General features: G+C 37.2%; 1 protein-coding gene across 2 annotated transcripts in view; it reads right to left on the bottom strand.

Moving 5' to 3' along the window:
• LUZP2 (leucine zipper protein 2) overlaps positions 1-16,854 on the bottom strand; it is a 376,168-nt gene that overhangs the window by 145,942 nt on the left and 213,372 nt on the right. For both annotated transcript variants that reach the window (XM_063293144.1, XM_063293139.1), the window contains one exon: positions 15,855-15,936. In XM_063293144.1, the coding sequence (XP_063149214.1) occupies positions 15,855-15,936 (82 nt within the window). The remainder of the gene's footprint in view (positions 1-15,854; positions 15,937-16,854) is intronic.

A 16,854-nucleotide genomic window follows, 5' to 3' on the forward strand; every position in this document is an offset into this window, starting at 1 on the left:
GAACGCTGTGTACTTTCAGTATTGTGAATATAATGAACTACAATATAGTCCATCAAACATACACAATAATGTGCTGGCTTTTACAATATTTTAGACCACTCATGAAATCATTCATTCATTCTAAGATTAGACAGAAACAAACAAAAATCAGAAAAGAAAAATAGGAGTTTGTTTTGCATTTTTAATTACTTCAGGGGGAATAGGGAGAAAGAAATGTCAGTGAAAGGGAGATTGAAATATCTGAAAAACTGCAGACACAGAGAATACAGAAAGTAATAAAGCTGTGCATCCTTCAAGAAGGATTTGGAAGAGATGATTCAAAATGTGTGAAAGCAGGACTTCCTTAAAGCAGCTACAATATGTCTTTTTTCAGCCTGAAAACAAACAAAACATGTTTTAAAGAGGTGCTGCAGTTGTAATCATGTGTAACCTCTTCCAAAATATTTTTGAGGTATGTTCAAGCCTTGACACTACAAAGAGCTATATCACAGGTCAGACATATATACTGAGATATTGAGATTAAGTAAGGATAAAGCTAGAAACCTGTGGTTTAAGGAGAAACTATCACAGAAGAAAAAGCAATCCAGCAAAAAGGAATAGCAAATAAATCTGAATCTTAGAACCTGCATAAACAAATCCTAACAGAAATATGGGATGAACAACAAAGTATTACTCCCTTAAGTGCCTAGGTAGCAGAAACTGAGGTGATTAAACTCATTTCTGGCTATTTAGGTCAATATCAGATTGACCACTGTCTCAGCTTTATCCATATATGGAAGGAAAGTTGTTTGACAGCTGCACAGCCAGAAAATCCACCAAATCTCTGAATTGCAACTGAATCCCTCCAAAGCAGTTTGAAGGCCTTGATTCAGCTTGATGTTAAAAATTAACTGAAATATTTGATTTAATCACCTTTGAACCAAATCACCATTTCAAATCTTTACACAGACCTAAGTGATAACCGATACAAGTCTTCGTCTCTTCATTTGTGCCTGGGGTAATCATTTGTACAGTATGTAAATACATTTTATTATGTTACAACATCTGGTTAATATAGAAAGCTATATGGAATGGGGCTTGTATACTCTGAATGTTACATAACTCTGCTCTTGACCATCTATTAATGATAAAACATTAAGTGGGTGAAGTAACCACATACTAAGCTCAAATCTTCTAACAAACCTGTAGCATATGTAAACCAATAGCCATTTGTCATCATTTCCATCTAATTCGGAAGTCACAAAACTGCCCCAGCTTTTCTATAACCATCCCAGTTTAACCATTGCTTCTCACATGCTACAAGTTTAATAACTATGCTGTGGCTACCATAACTGGGCTGTAAATCCAGACAACCACTAGATGGAAGCAAAAAGGGATCATGGTAGACTTGACTATGAAAACAATGAAACAAATTGTGTATTCTGCATCAAGTTCTGATGGGGCAACTAAGTACATCTTGTCAGTTAATTTGTCCAGAAGCCCACCAGCTGTGCTGGTACATGCAAACAACAACAACAACAACCCTTATATTCTTTTGCCAATAGTTTTCTTTCAATCTGAGCTTAAGAAGTTGGAAATTGTATACTGCTTAGAGTCAGTCTCAGCTGGAACAACATATAAGCCCTGTGAAATACATAAAATAAATACATAAATAAATAAATACATAAATAAATAAATAAACAAAACATATACTGTAAATAGCATTTTTTTCTGTGCCTCAGTTTTCGACTCCTACTCCTGGCAACTGTTTGCAGTTTTCTTGGCAAGGTTTTTCAGAAGTGGTTTGTCATTGCCTGCTTCCTATGGCTGGGAGGGTGTGACTGGCCCAAGGTCACCCAGCTGGCTTTGTGCCTAAGGCCACACTAGAACTCATGGTCTCCCATTTTCTAGCCCGATGCCTTAACCACTACACCAAACTGAGTCTCAAATAACCAATCAATAGCACATACTGTAGATGCAATCATTATGAAGCACCTACTCACAATTCACATTCATTTCCAGAAACAGAAGTGGGAGTGTATTTTGAAAAAAAAAAATCAAAATGTTTACATAACTACTCTTTTTTTCTATGTTCAGGCTGTGAATGTAGTTGTTAGTGTAATCAATGTGACACCACCTACACATACACTTCAGGGAAGTTACGAAATCAAGTTTAGAGCCAGCAGATTCTAAGCTGCATTGTCAGCTATATAAACAATCAGCAGTCAATCAAACAGTTCATTGCAATGTAACAGGAAGAAAAGGCAATGGATTTGAACTGCTTAGGGGTATAAGAGAGAATTTGAATCTTCACTCTGGGCTTTTCCATCTGCAGCCTTAAACTGATGGATTCCTGTGCATAAACCAGCTGGAAATAAAGCCAGCTTAAAAAAAAAAAAAACCTTTCCAGATTTCAGTCTCTTCTTCTGCTTTGGCCTTGGTGATGATCTGATGTTCTATCTCAGCCCCTTTCTGATGGATTCCCTTTCTTCTTCACCCCTCCTGGATCAGTAGAAAACCCCTCAGTTTTATTATTTTCAGGCACTTTCACCTGGTTAAAAACAAAACAAAATAGACAGGTACAACTTTTCACTATTCCACTGTTCTATCAATGAAGTTTTTAAAAAAATGGCCATGGAGGGCAGGAGCAGTGACCAGAGGAGATATTTTTGCCATAGTACACAAGTAGTGGATTGGAGTGGAGTTGTTTAGCAGCAGGAAATCAGGCAGGACCACTTGAGCCAGAAAACAATTCTTTTGTTGGAAAAAGGTGGGTAGAGATTGCCTTCTTGTTGGGCTGTGGATGGGTAGAGAATGACGTAATACATTCCTAGACTGAGAAATGGTCAGCAGCTCATACTCCCACTGTGCAAGCTTGTTGTGAAGACCAGCCCTCCAACAGAGAAAAATTCACACTGTTTTTTACCACTTCAATCCAGTATACAGTTGAGGTGCTTATCTAACTGTGCCATGTTGTGTATCCAAGAATTTCTACCCAGGTTTTGCCAAGGTAAAAATTCTGCCATATTTTATGGAAGGAAAAAATGAGAGCAACCAGTTCAGTGAGTATTCATGGAATATGGATTGAACGTGGACTGGAAAATAGCAAACAAGGGAGAGCAAATACATCCTTCTTTGTGAGGCTCCTTTGCAGATGAAAATCTAGAGCTCCCTGATTTTGAGGGCTATCAGCAGCAAAGAAATTCTGGAAACCCTGAGATGGGATTTAGGGTTCCTACTTCCCTCCAGAAGATCCCTTAGTGGCAGAAATCTTCCCTTCTGACATCACCCCACCAGCTGAGCCACCACCTAGCCCTAGGAAGCATAGAAAGGGACACATTCAATGGATAGCCAGGTGCAGGGGTGCTTCCCTGAGAAACGAACTAGTAAGTAAGACATTCAGGGATAGGAATACAGTAAAGCAATCTCTGATGGATGGCAGATCAATGTGGACTCTGAAATGCCAGCTTTAAAAGCTCTTTCTTTTAGGTAGCTGATAGCTGAAATGATACTTAGTTTATCAATCTTCCTGATTGACCTTGCCTAGCTGGTTCCTTTCTGTTGCTGGTGGTGGAATCCCAAGCTCCTTAACTTGGCCTGGAAGTTGTTTCTTTTCATTAAGTATTTTATCTTGAGGCAGTACATAAGAAATGCAATATGGTGGGCAGAATCCTATGTGGCAGGTGAAATTATTTTTTTTCTTCCTTGTGCTACTTGCTGACACAGAGTGTGCAATGTCTCTCATGCTGCAAGTACACTGTGGTTGTTGACTGCAACTATATTTTTAAAAGTGAAAATGCCTTGGCATTGTTTTTTATATGCCCATCATACTATTACTCTGATTCACATATTCCTATTTACCAAATGTGAATGTGCCAGAATTGGAAGTAGGTACATACTGAGCACAAACAAAGCATCTCCAATTTGAAATGCATATTAGATGGCCCAAACCATTCATCAGCCAACAATGAATTATCATGACTGAGCGCCAATTCCCTACAAACTGTATGGATTACATCCAGCTGAGTGCAGTAAAGAAATGAAACTATCTGTTTCTAGTATTGGGGAGACAGCAGGCTATAAATCTAAAGAAGGCTCCAGACTGTGGATAAAGGATGCAGAATAGACTTGATTTAGAAGTGTATATCGTTAGCAAGCATTTTCCCCTTTCCTTTTAGAAAATTAAGACTTAGATCAGCATTCATGAATATGTATTTTATATTCCAATATTGCAAGGTAAATGAACAGCAACAAATAAATACTGAAGTCAATGAAAAATATACTCTTGAGATGAAACAAAGGCCTGTCGTGGAACCTGCCTTGCATTTCAAACCATCCCTGAATGAGGGGGCAGGGAGCCATTTTTCATCCATGCTTTCCCAGACAGGCTCATATAGTTTCCTCTGTCATTCATTATAATGAAATAGGACAATATAATGCAATATAACGGGATTAGCCTGAAGACTTATCCTGAGGACTGATCTTGAGGAAGGGAGGAGCTGCAGCTCCAGTAGATCTGAACCTGTCCCACCTCCACTTTGTTGGCCACCAGCAACAGAATCACTACCAGTGGTAGCCTTGGTGGTAACTAAAGCTCCAGCTTGGATACATCCAGGGTTCTGGTGTTGGTAGTGCTGCAGGTGCAGAAGGGTCATAGCAAGGTAGTCTTCTCCAGCCATCAGACTCCAGGATTCAGGCAGCATATAATTCTTCAGCACTACTGTTGCTCTTGGCAGGTTTTATTATATCCGCACATGCAATAAGAGTGAACCTGAAAGATGTATACAATCTTTCTAGGGCAAAACCTCTGCAGAAATTTCAAGAGCAGTTCAAATATTGAGGATTAGCAGTATTTCTCAGGAGAATTTCATGCTTTTCTATATTACATTTAAAATTGGTAACACTGTCATTAAAAAAAAATAAAAGACATGGGAAATGGCACGTCAAGCTGCTACTGTCCTTGTTCATCTTATCCACAATGACTAACTCTTTAGTATGGAAATACTTATTACTTATTAATACTTGTTGCCTGAAATTCATTATAGCAGTGTTTTTGACCTTGGACATTTCAGATTATATTCTCCCTACCATTGATTATGCCAGCTATTCAGTCAACGTTTCTTTATTCAACATAGTTATGAAGGATGGAACAATATCTCTATATAATAATTATTGCAATATTAAATTTTAAATCATTCAGTTTAGTTTCTTGCCTTTAGACTACTTATGAATCACACAAGATGCATAATTCAATGCAGCCATACCTGATACACTGAGTATTTAAAAAAAAGTACACTTTAACAACTCTTGAGTGCACTAACCAAATTATATCAGAGCATTTCCCATTTGAAATCCAATATCCTACATCGCCTGCAGACTCTGGATGCAACTATTTTATTACTTGGAATTCTATTTAAAAAATTAGATTTCCACACTGACCACACATTCAGTTCATAGGTAATAATCAGTTTTCAAGTATGTTGTCCTGCTCATCTAAAATTGTGCATCTGGGCTGAATTCTTGGAAGAATCCATCACACAAAGGCTTTAGGATAGAAGTAGAAATGTAGCACCTATTAGCACATCTCCCAGCAATTCTCTCTATACCTATTTGAACATAAGCTCCCTTTCACTGAATGAGTATTACTTTTGAAAAGACTAGTGCCTAGGGATGGGGAGAAAATTGCTTAGTTCATTTTTTTAATAATAATTGTTATTACACTTTAAAGGTACAAAGATTAAAAAAACTAAGACAAACTAACACACACACACACACACACATACACACACATATACATACATATTTTAGTTTGTATTGTATTGTGTGTGTGTATGTATGTGTGTGTATGTGTGTGTGTGTATATGTGTGTGTATGTATGTATGTGTGTGTGTGTGTGTGTGTGTATATATATATATATATATATGAAAAAAGAAAAGACATATATAAGGAAATGACTTCCCCCTTCATCATGTCAAGTACAAACAATTTCAGTAACGTATCATCTTCTCTGATACTACCACAAAGGATCTCTTCTTCCCATATCTCAATCTCTTAAAGCCTTGTCATTCATTCCTAATAAGCAAAAAACCATTAAGGGTTACCAGTAATAACAACAGAGATATTTTAACCTTAATCAAATAAACCAACTTTATATTCCTTTACTTTTAACACAGTAACTTACCACTTTCTCTGAAAGTGCAACAAAATATCTCATTATTGTCTATTAACAAATCTTTAAAGTCTCATCATTCAGTCCTGGTCAGCAAAGATCCATTAAGAGTTACCAGAAACAACAACAACAGCTTCTCCATAGTGGCTCTGGACCATCATTCCCCCAGACATAAGATTGCCTCCCTGCTTGCTCCTGTTCTAGAAGGCCCCAAAGACGTGGTTCTGTCAGTGGGCCTGTGGACCCCAGGCTGCTTCAGAGCCAATCAAGTGGCTGATATGAATGTGTTTGCTGCCTCCAGGGGTGTCTATTGTGTTTTTATGATTTTTAATTCTGTAAACTGCCCGAAGTACCGTGTTTCATTTGGGTGGCCTTATAAATCTGTTTAATATAAACAAACAAACAAACAAACAAACAAATATTTTAACCATCAGATAAACCAACTTTATATTCCTTCCCTTTGCTTTTAACAATCTTGATATTTAACCTCTTTAAATAGTGTCCCAGAATTTGATTTCTTTTCATTTTCTCTTTGTTTCTTCTCAGAAGCTCCTTTAAACGTTAACATGTCTCTTTTGTAAATCCCAAATAAGAAAGTTATCCAAGCCACTCTTCTGGTTTGTTATTTGTATATCTCTTTTAATTAGTATGACATCAGCTGGTTTCATTTGTTAATCCAGGATAACATTCTTTTCAGTATAATTCTTGTAGCCTGACATTTTTAAATCCACTTTCAGGTCCACATTCAAATTGGTTTCAGTCTGTTTTGTCCAGTAAAATCCGTTCCTCTTCTATAACCTCTTTTAAATCCATTTTTATCATAGCAGACAATCTTAAAAGTAACTCCTGAGTGCATTGTTCACAAATATCCTTGAATTCTTCCAAAATCAGATTATTTTGCTCCATTTTGTATTAGTGGGTCTCTTCTCCTTTAATTATAATCTTTAGTTCTTTCTGGTTCCCTCTAGAGTCCAACCTTCAAAGTCCCATCTTATCTCGTTTTTCTTTCCCTTATCAACATTCTAATCACCCTTTTGCTCTTTATTCCAAAATAAGAGTTTTTTAAGTCCTTAAACTTGCATAAAACTTCTTTTGCCAAGGATTGAAGGGGACTAACCCGTTGTAATGAAACTTGTCTTTCTGAAGGTTCTTAATATTCAAACAACTGTTAAGAAGCAACTTCCAGAAGTGATTAAGAAAGGAAGTATGTGAACCAAGTGTCCTTTTAAAGGCAGTGACCATGGCTTGAGTAAAAATGGCAGTCCCTCAACTCCCAGAGCTCTAAACCCACCAGATATTGCTGCTCTATGGTCTCCTCATAAGGAGAGGTATTCCAAGAAGGCAGTCCGTTTACTGGCTCCTCATTCCACTGTGGTCATTGGCTCCACTCTCAGCCATCTTCAGTTCTCCATTTCTTCCCCAGGAGTCCCCAGTAAATTTTCTGGGTTCATATTGTAATGTAAATCTATCCAATTTACATCTATCCCTTCTGTGCATGCACTGCATTGAATGTTGTAATGCAATTTGATAAAATAATATATTAAGAAGGGAATATAAATAAAATGCATATATTAGTGACAAATTAGGGAAAAAAACCTGATTATATTGGGCAAATATTTTATATTGGACAAATTACACATAGGTGCAGGTATTATGGGAGAAATGCATGGAAGTAACTGCAACTATTTCAATGCATTTTTCTTTCCTTTAAAAAATTGTAAACCAATGCAAAAATTGAATGGGCTGAGTTTAAAACAAGACACCCAAACTGAAAGATGTATTCATCCCTACCAGTATCATCACTATGATTAAACAAGAAGTATGTTTCTGTAAACATATGAAAAAAATGGACTTGCATTGCTTTCTTATCAAATATTTGTATGAATTTAGGAAACATACACATAAAGTATGAAATGGAGGCCTTGGGAAATTTTTACAGCAACTTCTTTTAAGAATGCATGCTAGATTGATATTCCAATCCTGAACATCTCAGTTCAGAGGCCATTATCTCTTAGTTGAGGGTCCATAGAGGGTTGCCGTTTTAGTTCTCCAGGGAGATTTAATCTAAAAGTGTGGCAATTTCGTAATGGAGCAGTTAACAGAAACTGTAGAGCTATGTCCTTGTACTAAATCTTTTCACCACGTAATTTATCACTGTGCTTCTGAATGCCCTCCAGGATAGTAATGTAAAGATAAATATCCGATGTAGAACGTATGGCAATCTCTTGACCCGTTTTTTTAAAAAAGACTTCCAAGCTAAAACTCAGGTGCCTGAAGGAATGCTTCAGGAATGAGGATTTGAGGATCATCATCATTGGGGGGAAAAAAGGAATGTAATTGTTGATTGCTTTTTAGTAGCATTCTGTATATTCATTGCAGGTAATTATTACTATGGACAAGACAATAATTTTACATTAACAATTCTGAATAAGATTTATACTCCAGTCAGAGACATCCACAGGTTCTGATGCTTTGGGCATTTGCCCCCTTTGACTGCCCCCTGCTGGGCACCTCTGACTTCTGACTCCAGCAAAAATAATTTTAGCCAATTGTCTTATAGATGTAGTGGATAACATCCACCCCTTGGGCAGTATCTGATTCATTTCATCAGCATCAGTGATGGAATTGTAAATGCCAGACACAATATAACTTTTAACTCCCCAGGCATCATTGGAAGCAGAGCTTCTGAAACTTTCTACTTGGTGAAAAGTGTGTAGACCTTTGTGAGAAGCTCTTTCTCCTGTTACCTGATTTGCATTTATACTCTAAGTTGTACTCAGTATTTGGCTCAAGGCTGGTATCCATTTATGATCAAGTCAAGAGGTCAAAAATACAGGTTACAGGGAACAGTTCCCTTCTACACTAGATAGATACAGATACAGAGGATCTGCTTTGCTGGGGAAAGGACTCTTTTGTCTGTCTTGATCACCTTTCGTGTCCCCCATTTTTCCTAGGTGGGAAAAACTGAATTAGAACTCTGATACAAAAGGATAAAGAAACCCCTCGTTTCAACCTCTTTTTCTCTACTTCAGGAGAACCGCAGAATGGGACAGCCAGCTCTGAGCTTTCTCCTTTTGTTTTGCTAATCCTAGAGAAAATCCTCTTTGAGCCCTTTGAAGCCAGAACCTCCCCCAACTGGACTTAAGCCCAACCAGTGAGACCTATCAGGCTCATTCACTGAGTTGGACCTACAACAGAACTCTATAGAATTGAAAGTCCCCTTTTTTGACTTGGGAGCATAGTCTTTCTGAGTTCCTGAAGCAGTTACAGTTTCATTTTGAAGCTCCAGTTCACAGTATTTTCAATTAGTTGCCTATAGGAATGGATAATTAAAAGGTATAACTGGCTATTTGTCTGCAGTAAAACTTGCTCTTATGGGAGATAAGCTGTATCCCATTGAGTTTTCTCTGGCAGTCTTTGTTTAATGACCACAATTGCGACCAGAATTGTGGTTGCTAAGTGAAGCAGTCATTAAATGAATCCAATCAAATTTTACATGTTTTGCAGTGGTCATTAAGTGAATCACTGAGGCTGTTAAGTAAGCCATTGGTCATTTAGTGAATCACGTGGTTCCCCATTGATTTTGCTTGCCAGAAGCCAGCCGGGAAGGTTGAAAAGGGTGATCACATGACCACGGGACACTGAGACGTCATAAATGCAAACTGGTTGCCAAGTGCCCAAATCGTGATCATGTGACTGTTGGGATGCTGCAATGGCTGTAAGTGTGAGGACTGGCCGCAAGCCAGTTTTTTCAGCATCGTCCTAAGTCAGAACCATCACTAAACAAATGGTTGTTAAGCAAGGACTACCTGTATCCATTTACCTTTCTGTTTAAGCACCAGTAGTGTCTATTAGGTATGACTCACTGGGAAAATTTGCATAGGCCTACAGCATTTTGGGAATGGAGAAGAAGGTCACCTTGAGCAGCACTTTCATCTCACCAGCTCAAGATAGCAAGCTGGAGTCTGACTCATTGGGAAAATTTGCATAGGTTTTAAAACTTGAATATATTACTCCTCCCTCCTGCCCCCTAATTCTTTTTTTTTTTTCATTCTTCAGCACGTAGGATATTCTTTTTTAGTTTTGTCTTCCTAGGTGAGTCTGGCTGGGGAGTGTACAAAGGAAAGAACTATTTGGATCTATGAAGTCTTTGCAAGACATGTGGACAAGAAGGCAAGGTCCATGCAGTGGTTTGGATTCAACCTCCAGAAGGTGCTCCAGAGTGCATAGATATGTATTGACATAACATCTCTCTACAACACTTGAAAAGGATGGACATTTTGGATACCATGTGCCCAGGACTGTGTGGCACAATACCTTTTCCAGGTATTCTTTTTCCTTTGGAAATGCCATACTGCTTAAAGTTGCAGACACGTACAGTATTACTATTTTTTTATTGAACACCTCAATTTCTTCCTTTGGATTATTGCTAAGAAAATTTAAAAACACTGGTTTGGAAGCTCTTCTCTGGACAGAAATTCTATATGGATGCACCCAGCTTCCAAAGAGTTTAACAAAGTTATAAGAAGTAAAACATATTTCATGTGCATTTGGTTCTTAATATATTTTTTCCATCTTTGCATATATGAAAGTGAAATTGGGATTGTTTCCACAACTAGAAAGAAGTTTGTTCTGGTGAACATGAAATAGCAAAATATAATCAGTGGCATAGTCTTTTACATTTGCAGCAAAGCATTGGGAGAAGAAGGAATGGAAAATTTCCTCCTCCTCCTCCTCCTCCTCCTCCTCCTCCTCCTCCTCCTCCTCCTCCTCCTCCTCCTCCTCCTCCTCCTCCTCCTCCTCTGTATCATGGTTATTCTTAAACAGTTTAGGGCTATTTCTTACAATACCTTTGGTAGCTGAATTCATTTCAGTCATCAGAACTGCTACAGCAATAAGCTTGAGTGTTTCATCAAACTTTTTGCCCATATAAGGAGGGAACCATTGCACTGTCTGCTGATAATTGTACAGATATCCCATCAAAACATTTATCTTAAATGCCACAGGTGAGAGAGTCCCCCCCCCTCCTAACCGTTTCATGTTGGCTGGGGAAAACTGAGCCAGAAAAGTAAACAGAGAAAACTCCACGGGATACAGCTCATCTCCCATAAGAGCAAGTTTTAAGATTTATTTCTTCAAAACTTGTATCATTATACATGGTTTGACTTAGTTTGGTTTTCAGGATCGCTTAAATCAGGGATGAAAATATACTTTAGCCTAAACCTATGGCTGTTGTGTGATCCCAAGTCATCGCTGGCTTAAGATACTGTAGAACAGTGTTTCTCAACCTCGGCAACTTTAAGGTAGGTGGACTTCAATTCCCAGAATTGAAGGGAGTTGAAGTCCACACATCTTAAAGTTGCCAAGGTTGAGAAACACCGCTGTAGAGGGATGCTACATTCCACACCATGCACTTTTTGGTGACTGAATCCAAACTGCTGGACAACAGTACCCCCACCTTCCCTGCATGTGCACGCACACACACGCACAACATTTTTCCAGGCTTGGAACTTCCATAGCGGTCATGTTATGTTTTTTTTGCTTATGTTGGACAGTTTTATTGGAAGGAAACTCATCATCCCTAGTGTTAATTTGGGCCGGTCATTTTTATAAAACAACAATTTCTCCTCTAGCTTCCCACCACCATGTAATTTATTCCAAGGCATCTCAGAGTATCTGTTTACAAGAACTGACAGCTATAATGATTTGGAGCATCAAGATAACGCATCTAGAGGCTGCAGTTTTCAGCTGATTTGGAGGAAGTAAAATGTGGAACTGCTGCTTGTTGCATTTATTCACTCTAAACTTGTTTAGATTTCCAAGAGAGAAAGGTGGTTAAATGTAATACAAACTTTCTAACATCCATTTAAGAATGGAAATGGAAATGATGTGTGCTTGCACATGAGTGTGTCCACTACCAAATCTTCCATTAAGCTAATATTGAAAAAAAAGGGGGGGGAAAGCACTAACAGTTTAAGAATAGGGGAGAAAAAACAAACTTCTAAATAAAATTGATTTAATTTTCAGTAACTACTATTTGTGCTTTGTTTATTTTCTTATGTACTTTAACAACTCATTCTAGGGCTTTCAGATACTGAACAGGAGGAATGTTGCAGTTAATGAGTGGTAAACAAAAAAGCAGCTGATTCACATTTCAGCCAAAACATAACGTCACTAAACAATGTCAGGCAAGCCATCAACCCTCAGTCCTCTTTCACTTCTGCACAATGATATTATACTTGTTTATTTTGCATGGATACTTTAAAAAGGAAGGATCTAGCCTACAGAATGATTTCCAGCATTGTGCTGCCTGACACACAATTTGTGATATTTCATGGATCATAGTAGTGATCAGAAAATGGTAACTGTGACAACCTCTCAAAAAGGGACAAAGAAATTGTTGACCATTGCTGCATGTGATCAACCAAATAAATATTACAATAGAAGAGAATATCTGCAGCTCAGAGTTGAACTGTGGAGTCCTTGGTGCTCTCTGAGCTTGGTTGTTTGCTTGCAGACGTTTCATTACCTGGCTAGGTTACATCATCAGTGCTAGTGAGTGTGGGGTTTGTTCGCTGTTTATATGCAGTAGTTTGCCAGTTGGTGGGGGTGTGGTTTTCTCCTTGGTAGGTCCTTTATTAGGGTACTGTTTTCTGCTTGATTGTTTGTCTGGTGTTAATCCCTGCTTGTCTGGGTGTTGCCTTCTGGAGAGGATGTGTTCTGTCTTTCTGTTTCCTCCTTACCTTTTTTATTGTCTCTTTCAAATAATGTTTATCTTTATGTGTCTATTGATGGCTGAAAACCAAACAACCAAACAATCAAGCTCAGAGAGCACCAAGGACCCCACAAATAAATGTTAGGTGAGTGCAGACTGCAAGAGACCTGTCCCAATGAGATATTTCATTTATTCTCCAGGATTTTGCAATTTAATGGGTGGAAATTTGGCCAGACCATCAGTAAATTCCTTTCGTATGGTTGAATGCACTCCATTTGACTTCTGATGTTTGAGCTCATTCAAGGGCAGCAAATATTTCCCAACTGTGTTTCTGTCCAGCCTGAGTTAGAATTCTGCTCCTTGAACCTGGCCAGCTGACCAGCAGAAGACATATCCTCTGCTCAGAGAAGACTGATCCAAAATAACAGTTGAGTGGTTCTGTCTTTTCTTGTTGTCTGCTTCTGCTATGCCACCTTCACTGAGCAGGTAGTATTTTTATTTATTTTTTTTATAAATTTATTCACTGCCCATCTCTCCCCAACGGGGGGACTCTGGGCAGCTTACAATAAAACAAGATTAAAATATAAAACCATTACAATTAAAAAAATACAATAAAAATATAAATATAATAAAATCTACATGGCGAAGAGATCTTAATCTCATTCATTTTCTCTTTCTCCTTTTATTTTGAATATAGCATAGCAGAAAAATACCTTTTTGCTTTTAGCAGCCTTTGTTGACCTCCGTTCATTCTGAGCTTTAGCTTTCCTAAAGAATTTCTACACTAGTGTTCCTGCCTCCCTTTTATTTGGTGACCAGCCCCTCTTCTCTACATCATTTTACTAAGTTTCAAATTTTGCCTAAGCCTTTTCTGCAGCCACATTAGCCTTATATTTATTTCTTTTTCTTGGCTGGACATCAGCAACAGTGCTATTTTTAAAACTTATTTCATTTACCTTAATAAATAACATTCCAGAATATCTGTGCATATACAGATAGTTTTAACAAACAATGTAAATCCTCCTTTATTGTTTTTGTCCTGTTTGAACTGAAAGTTGTATCCTTCAATAGCTATATTCCAATGATAGGAGTCTTCCTAAAAGTTTCAGTTATACTTCTTAAATTATATTTGGCCTTATATTTCTAATACATGAACTTATCCTTCTACCTCTTTTATTTTAAGTGGAGATTTATGGATCAGTGTCAATCCACCCGTGTCAATGCCGTATCTCATTTCATTTTTTAGGTTCTTTTCACCAAGTAATTTTGAAACTACACAAGCACAAAACCATAGATATCATACAGATTTTAAATACATGTTTTGTTGTTATAAGCACAAGACCCGGCAATGCATGGGCTAGGGGAATTTGCTGGATCTGCTAACTGCAGGAAGCTCATTAAAGGATTTCTTTAATTTTCCCTATCCTTCAAAGAAGGTCTTATTCTGCAGATTTTCCCATATTTTCATGATTTTTCCACTGTGGCATTTCTTTCACTTGATTTTATAATCAATCACTTGCTCTCTTTCAGTTTCCTAATTTTAGAATTGTTCATCTTGGATCATAAATATTTGGCATTCTTGTTTTTTTTTAAAAAAAAACTTATCTTATCTTGTAACAATTGCCTATCACAAGCTATGGTGGATTAAAAAAACAAACAAACAAACAAGAATTTAGCAATGGATCACTGAATTTTGAAAATATCCAGATCACATGATTACTCCATTATTTACAGAACAATTCTGTACATGACTATTCAGGAAAAAAAAGTCCTGTTGATCTCATTGAGGTTTAATCTTAGGCAAGTTGGTACATAGTTTCAACCTGAAACTTCTTTCTATCTTTGAAGAAGAGAAAGTTATTTTATATAACAATAGTAATAATTTTAAAATATGGAATTATTGTTTAAAATAATGTTTAAAAAACATTTGGAAAGTTTGGATTAAGCCTGTATGCAATTCTTCTGTAACTGATCTTAGTTTGATAATGTTGAATTTAACAATATTCTGTTGTTACATAATCTTAATATAGATTGATTCTTCTAAAAAATGTAATAACTGGTCTTGAATTCCAAAATTCAGCTTAGTTCAATACTGGGCTAATGCACAAATCAGGCAACAATGTAAGCTTTCCAGATTTTCAAATATCTTTATTAGATACAGAAAATTCATAAGATATCTAAACATCTTGAATCCTTGGAATCCTACTTTCTTTCATTATCATATAGCAACTAAATTTCTACCTAAGTTTCCTTCATCCATAAGATATACAAAATACACATCTGCATGCATGTGTGCATATACATAAACATATTTCAATTCACAAGCCAGCCCTCTGGAATGAGGTTCCCCCTGAGATCCAGATCACCCCAACCTGCTGGTATTTTCAAGAGCCTTGAAGACTTGGGTTTTCAACCAGGCCTTTGGGCAAGGGGGAATGAAGCCTCCTTCTGGGTAATGTGGGTTTGTTTGGGTTGTTCTTCAGTTTGTGCCATATTTTGTTCTTTGTTTTTATCATTGTACTACATTGTTTTTAGCTATGAACTGCCCAGAGTCAATGGGAGTCGGGCAATATAAAAAGGTAATAAGTAAGCAAATAAATAAATAGGAGGTACTCAGATGAGTCCTCTTTTCGAATCACCAATCCATTGGTTAATAACCACAAGATATGCTTCATAAATGTATCCAATTCTGTATTACTCAAGCGTTAGTCCCCTAACACACACACACCCACACACACCCCACACACAGACAGTCAGTATAAATCAGCAGTTTTGTTCATGAATAGGGATGGCTGAGAATTTTGTTGTGTTCCTTTTTTTTAACAAAAGAATTACCAAATTTCACACACATTTTTGAACTGAATGGACAGGACTTGGGATTTGCTAAAATTGTTAGGCTTGTCCATATCTATTTGTAAAAATGTGTCTGAGGAATTTGCAAAGGGGGGGGGTCACAGAAACAGATGGAAATAATACAGGAAAGTCACTTACTGTGGCCTGCTGCTTTTCTGCCTTCTCAGCTGCCTCATTAAGCTGTTTTTGAAAGGCCTCCTGGAGTGATTTCATTTCTTCCCTAGTTTATTGAAAAAACAAAACACAAACTTTGTCTCTATTGACCATTAAGAAATAATGCCTTTGTTTTCTCTTATTTCGTGACAAGGCACTTTTAATTACACCAAACAGCTACTGCTTCTGCTTTGTTGAAGTGGCTTATTAATAAAGCTACAAACAACCAGTGCACACCAGTAAAATTCCTAAAGGAAAATTCAGAAATAGGAAATTGCCTCCCTTTTGTATCTACTATATAGCCTGCTGTGCAAAATATTACCACTTGAATAATTCTGGCTGGGAAAAAAAAAAAAAGCACAATTGCCATAAGCAAAGAAACTCTAAACAGTGGCATGTTGAATCAGTATGAGATTATTGTAAGTGAGAACCATTCTGTATTTTATTTTAAAATAACTAAACAAGCAAAAATGTTTCAGATGTTAATTCTAATTCATTAGCATTATTTTTCCAAAGTAACCCCTTAGTTACAAAATTGTTTTCAGAAAGAATCACTAGAAAAAGACACAATTGCACAGTCTTGAATTCTTAGGGGAACAAAGGCAGATCTGAAGCTTCATTAGTGCCAGGAAATGATATGGCAAATACAAGGCAAATCACACCCAAGGCCAATTCAGTTTCCATTCCAGAGATCAGATTGGATATCCTTGTTTCCAAAAACACGTCTTCTAAATTACATAACCAAGCTCCTGCTCCTGCTCAATGCTTACTAAGCTTCCAATAGCTTATACAACATTCATTTGATCTATTTAGCTGATTTCTTTTCTACTGAAATATCTGCACCACAGGCATTCCAGGGTACTGTAGAATGTAATAGTGTTGCCATATTTGAACTTCCTAAAAAGAGTGTACTTTGGAGAGACAATTATTTTACCTACTGCTTGTTGCAAATGCTTGTATTTCTATCTCACTTTTTCTTGGGAGT

This window comes from Candoia aspera, chromosome 1 (genome assembly GCF_035149785.1).
Source record: "Candoia aspera isolate rCanAsp1 chromosome 1, rCanAsp1.hap2, whole genome shotgun sequence".
Taxonomy (NCBI): domain Eukaryota; kingdom Metazoa; phylum Chordata; class Lepidosauria; order Squamata; family Boidae; genus Candoia; species Candoia aspera.